The 6,000-nt window shown below is 42.6% G+C and overlaps 1 protein-coding gene across 1 annotated transcript in view; it reads left to right on the plus strand.

Moving 5' to 3' along the window:
- SDF4 (stromal cell derived factor 4) overlaps positions 1-4,128 on the plus strand; it is a 119,310-nt gene extending 115,182 nt beyond the window's left edge. Inside the window, exon 7 of the mRNA XM_053690513.1 lies at positions 3,244-4,128. Coding sequence (XP_053546488.1) covers positions 3,244-3,420 — 177 coding nt within the window. The 3' untranslated portion in view covers positions 3,421-4,128. The remainder of the gene's footprint in view (positions 1-3,243) is intronic.
- Positions 4,129-6,000: the final 1,872 nt, after the last annotated feature.

The following is a 6,000-nucleotide window of genomic DNA, read 5'->3' on the forward strand; positions in this document are numbered from 1 at the left end:
GTGATGAATCCGGATTGGCCTTGTTGACACGTGTCAACCAGTTTTGTTCCGTATGCCATATGAGAGCGCCTAGTTCCTCGGGCTCGGGAAATCAAGGGTCTGCTGAGCCATCCACCTCTGGGGGTCCCGTCCTACGAGAGGCGAGTTCCCTACCAATTTATTCTTCTACACATGTGGGTAACCCAGTTCAGTCCTTATAGCCTTCAGTCATAGATGGCTTAGCAGGGGAGTTTTTCCACTGCGTCACTCTATCTGACATCTGATTTCATCAGAACCTAGAGTTTTCCTTCCCCATGTGGTGGAGGGTTGGAGGGCTTAACGCCCCTTACCACAGTTGAGCGGTTAGGCCTTAATTTTAAGGCCTCTGGATTTGTTCTTTTGGGCTTGATCCAACAGCTTGTACAGGATAGCATGCGGTAGGTTTGCAGTTGGAAACCAGTTGCAAGCTCTTGGCAGCTTGCAGGTGTTCACGTAAGCTGTTTCTAGTGTATCTAGATGCAGCTCTTACTCTTTTACGCGTACTGTCTGTCTGAATTATAAGAAACCTTTAGGTCTTCTTCCATTGTCTCCGGGTGAGTTGGATCTCCTTTTAGGGATCTGTGTTTCCGGGTGATGGTTGTTCCCTGTGGGGACTTTGTTTAGCTTGTGGTTTCCGGAGCTGGGTGAGCTTAGTGCCTTTCATTTCTCTTCCTTGTGTCCTCTGCTTGTGCGGAGGTGATAGGGAGACTAGTACTGTTAGTAGGATTTTTTGGACCTTGAGCTATCCCTTGGTTGTCCTGAGGCTTTGAGAAGTATCTTCATATGACTTCAAGTCTTGTCCTTTGGAGCGTTGGACTTTAGCTAGGGGTGGTTCCTTCCTTTGTTCAGGGCTTTTGAGTTCCTCTCGCTATCCGGATTCTCTGGATATGCATCTATATCCCTTGTGTCTGGCTTTCTGGGCAGTTGGGGTGTTAATTTCTAGGGTAATGTTTGCCTGAACTTATTGCGTGCCCGGACCTGTTTTTCTCCCTGAGACTTCCGGTTGCTGAAGCTTCGCTTGGCTTTTTTCCTGATCCAGTCTTGGGTAGTTTTGGAATCTTGGATCTCAGGGCTGGTTGGGGTGTTCCACGGTAGTGGGAACTTGGGCTATGTCCTTGCTCCATCTACCTGACCTGGTCATGGTTGGCCAGGTTTTCGGAATATGTTTTGCTCTTTGCCACAGAGTAACCCATGTCATGTAGTGGTTAGCTGTGTGACTTGCGCCTCAGGGGTTTTTGGTTCATACCCAGCTGCTGGCGCTGGATGTCCAATTTCTGGTGCGCCTTAGGGTTGCATTACCCTGGTCAGCTTGCCAGTATACCCGTGGATTCCCTGGGTTGGGTTGGATGTGCCTCTGCTTGGCAAGCTACTTGTAGGGGGATCCTTTTCTAGGACTTTTGTGTTGGGGATTTATCTTCCCATTAGCCAGTGGCTTCGGGCCTTGAGGACAGTTTTTGCCCTTCCGGCCTCATCCCTTTTCTTTCGGGGATATTCTCGTCCCTATGGAAATGGAGTCCTTTCTTGGGGCTGCTCCTGGTTGGGAGGTAGAAAGGTGGGATTGGTTCCCTGTGGGGTCTTGCTGGCTCCAAGTCAGACTTGCTGGGCCTTTGTTTTGATAGATCCTTAGGTCTATGGCCTTGTCTGTTTTAAGAGTCGGTTGTACTTGTACTCTGTGGAGATAGCTTTGCTATCTTTACGCTCGTTCCTGTACCAGTTTCGGGATTCTTTTGTTCCCCTGTCTTGGATTCCTGAGGCTGGGTTGGTCCAGCTGGGTGTGGGTCTGTGAGGTCAGGATGACCGAGCGCTCTAAGACGCTGCGTTTGGATCACAGTCTCCTTTGGATGTTTGAGCTTATTGAGTCTGTCCTGTTAGCTCAGTCTGCTAGGATATAGATTTCCACTCACCTTTCTCCATTGATTTCAGAAGTGGGTTTACTCTTCCTTCGTGTTCTGAGTGTATTCTCGGGGGGCCTTTGTGTTCCCCTTTTTAGGGACCTGTGGGTAGGTCCTGCGGCTTAGGTTGCCTGGAGCGTGCCCTCTGTCTCTGGGTTGCTTTTGCAGTCTGTTTCTTGCCTGATTGCCTCCTCTTCCTCACAAGCACCCTCTGTGTCGTCCTGTTATGGACTGTGTTTTCATACTTAGGGTTTTTCGCCTGGGTCTATTACACACTTTTCATGGTCGAATACTTCTATGTTCAGACGCTGGGAGGACTTTGCCTGTTCAGTTACATTCCATGCTTGCAGGATGTTGGAGAGACATCTGTTCTGTCTCTGTGCCCGGTCTTATCCCGGGTTTCGCTTGTATAGGCGTGGCCTCCTTTCCCTGTTTGGGTCCATTTGGGTCTCTGTGAGCTGGGCCCACTCTTGGAGGTGTTCTTTTTTTGTATTAAGGGACCTTTCAGTTCCTTGGTTCTCCTTTGCCTTGTCCCCTTGGGGGTTTCAGCTGGTATCCCCTTCATTTGTGAGAGGTGGGAGACCATCTGTTGGGCGACGGTGTCTCTTGGTTTACTGTTGGCTCAGTCGAGTCAGTTTTGCGGTCTCTAGTTTGGCTCAGCTGCGAGTCAGTGTCCTTGGAGCATTTCTTGGCTTCGGACAAAGCGGGATTTTTTTATTGGGGAGAGGTTTAGGCCTGGTGCCCACAGTATGGGCCGCCTATTGTACCCTCCTATCTTGGCATTCAGTGTCCTCTATAGCTTGGGTATTGTTTTCCCAAAAGTAATGAATGCAGCTGTGGACTCTTTCCATTTAAGAAGAAGAAGATAAATATAAGTACGCCCCACAAAAAATTACGGGTGGGGAGCTGTGGACTCTTTCCATCAGAAGAAAAGGAAATTATCAGGTAAGCATAATTTATCTTGTCGTGTAGTATAACACTGGTTAACTGACGGTGGGTTGTATCTTATGGTGTAGTATGATACTGGTTAACTGACAGTGGGTTGTATCTTATGGTGTAGTATGATACTGGTTAACTGACAGTGGGTTGTATCTTATGGTGTAGTATGATACTGGTTAACTGACGGTGGGTTGTATCTTATGGTGTAGTATGATACTGGTTAACTGACTTACTATTTTTTTAAAAACAAAAATTTAAAAAATTTGCTGTTTACACTTGGTCAAATATCCTCCAAACTGTCCCATTTTACAGATGCAAAAATTCCAAAATCCAAACCTTTTCCGATCCCAAGCAGTTTGGCTAATCTTCACATACTGTTTTATGTCTCCTGTAGGAGTACATGGACCCTATGAATGAATACAACGCTCTTAATGAAGCCAAGCAGATGATCGCTGTAGCTGATGAAAACCAAGACCATCATTTGGGGCTGGAAGAAATCATGAAGTACAGCGAGTATTTCATAGGCAGCAAGCTGATGGACTATGCCCGCAATGTTCACGAAGAGTTCTAGATAGCCCGTGCTGTGCAAATCATCCACAGAGCCCTTCTCCCATTTAGCTGGAGGCGTTTCAGTGATGGGTAAAGGATACATCTTGTAATTTAATGGGATTGGGACTTCACCAGTTTTGCTGCTACTCTACCTGTGTGTTCTCCGTGTTAAGTATTCTGGTGCCGCCTCCCCACTACATGCTACGTTCATAGCAAAATTTGCACATAATCAATAACTTTTATTTGTTTAAGCAAATATATCCCCATTTTATATCATGGCAAAGGACATCTATAGATGGCTGGGTATTTGCTACCATGCTTTACCTTCTTGCTCACTGTGGAGTAAGTCACCTATAAGAATGCAGAAATATTTTAACTGGTTTGATTTGTGGTAGCAGAGAGAGAAATGCTTGTCAATAACTAGCATGCCGTTAAACTTCCTAAATGTGTAATGGGCAGCTCTAGATTCATTTTAGCACCACATTTTTGTTCATTGTTTTGTGACCTTGCTTGGAAAAAAAAATAGTTTTTGGCAGAATTCAGCAGGCAAAATTTTAGAACACATTATATCATCAATTAATTAAAGATGCTTTAAAACATTATCCTTTTTTTTTATGCCTGACTTAATATTTTGTTTTATTCCCCCAAAAAATGACATACTCAGTACCTGTGAAAACAAATTATAATGTGAAAATTTAACTATGTTCTTAATTATAAAGATAAAAAAACAGGTATCTTGTGTTTTGTTTCCTATTCCAAGAAGCTATGGACTTAAGTTATTTAAACAAAAATGTTGTTTGTACATTCTTCCCCCTATGTGTGTTGACAAGTTTGAAACAGGTACATACAAATTGGTCGCACAAATCAATATATTTCACTTGTGCGTTAATACACAGCATAAATTAACAATTTCTTTCATGTAATTAGCAAGAGTCCATGAGCTAGTGACGTATGGGATATACATTCCTACCAGGAGGGGCAAAGTTTCCCAAACCTTAAAATGCCTATAAATACACCCCTCACCACACCCACAATTCAGTTTTACAAACTTTGCCTCCGATGGAGGTGGTGAAGTAAGTTTGTGCTAGATTCTACGTTGATATGCGCTCCGCAGCAAGTTGGAGCCCGGTTTTCCTCTCAGCGTGCAGTGAATGTCAGAGGGATGTGAGGAGAGTATTGCCTATTTGAATGCAGTGATCTCCTTCTAAGGGGTCTATTTCATAGGTTCTCTGTTATCGGTCGTAGAGATTCATCTCTTACCTCCCTTTTCAGATCGACGATATACTCTTATATATACCATTACCTCTGCTGATTCTCGTTTCAGTACTGGTTTGGCTATCTGCTATATGTAGATGAGTGTCCTGGGGTAAGTAAGTAAGCTTATTTTCTGTGACACTCCAAGCTATGGTTGGGCACTTTGTTTATAAAGTTCTAAATATATGTATTCAAACATTTATTTGCCTTGACTCAGAATGTTCAACTTTCCTTATTTTCAGACCGTCAGTTTCATATTTGGGATAATGCATTTTAATTTAACATATTTTTCCTTAAAATTTGACTTTTTCCCTGTGGGCTGTTAGGCTCGCGGGGGCTGAAAATGCTTCATTTTATTGCGTCATTCTTGGCGCGGACTTTTTTTGGCGCAAAAATTCTATTTCCGTTTCCGGCGTCATACGTGTCGCCGGAAGTTGCGTCATTCTTTGACGTTATTTTGCGCCAAAAATGTCGGCGTTCCGGATGTGGCGTCATTTTTGGCGCCAAAAGCATTTAGGCGCCAAATAATGTGGGCGTCTTTTTTGGCGCTAAAAAATATGGGCGTCATTTTTTTCTCCACATTATTTAAGTCTCATTATTTATTGCTTCTGGTTGCTAGAAGCTTGTTCACTGGCATTTTTTTCCCATTCCTGAAACTGTCATTTAAGGAATTTGATCAATTTTGCTTTATATGTTGTTTTTTTCTTTTACATATTGCAAGATGTTCCACGTTGCAACTGAGTCAGAAGTTACTACAGGAAAATCACTGCACAGTGCTGGAGCTACCAAGCTAAGTCTGCTATAAACTTTTGGTATCTGTTTCTCCAGCTGTTATTTGTATTGCATGTCATGTCAAACTTATTAATGCAGATAAAATTTCCTTTAGTACTGTTACATTACCTGTTGCTGTTCCGTCAACATCTAATTTTCAGAGTGTTCCTGATAACATAAGAGATTTTATTTATTTTAAATCCATTAAGAAGGCTATGTCTGTTATTTCTCCTTCTAGTATACATAAAAGTCTTTTAAAACTTCTCTTTTTTTCAGATGAATTTTTAAATGAACATCATCATTCTGATACTGATAATGGTTCTTCTGGTTCAGAGGTTTCTGTCTCAGAGGTTGATGCTGATAAATCTTTGTATTTGTTCAAGATGGAATTTATTCGTTCTTTACTTAAAGAAGTGTTATTTGCATTAGAAATAGAGGATTCTGGTCCTCTTGATACTAAATGTAAACGTTTAAATAAGGTTTTTGGATCTCCTGTAGTTATTCCAGAAGTGTTTTATCTCCCTGATGCTATTTCTGAAGTAATTTCCAGGGAATGGAATAATTTGGGTAATTTATT

Source organism: Bombina bombina, chromosome 8, assembly GCF_027579735.1.
Source record: "Bombina bombina isolate aBomBom1 chromosome 8, aBomBom1.pri, whole genome shotgun sequence".
Lineage (NCBI taxonomy): Eukaryota > Metazoa > Chordata > Amphibia > Anura > Bombinatoridae > Bombina > Bombina bombina.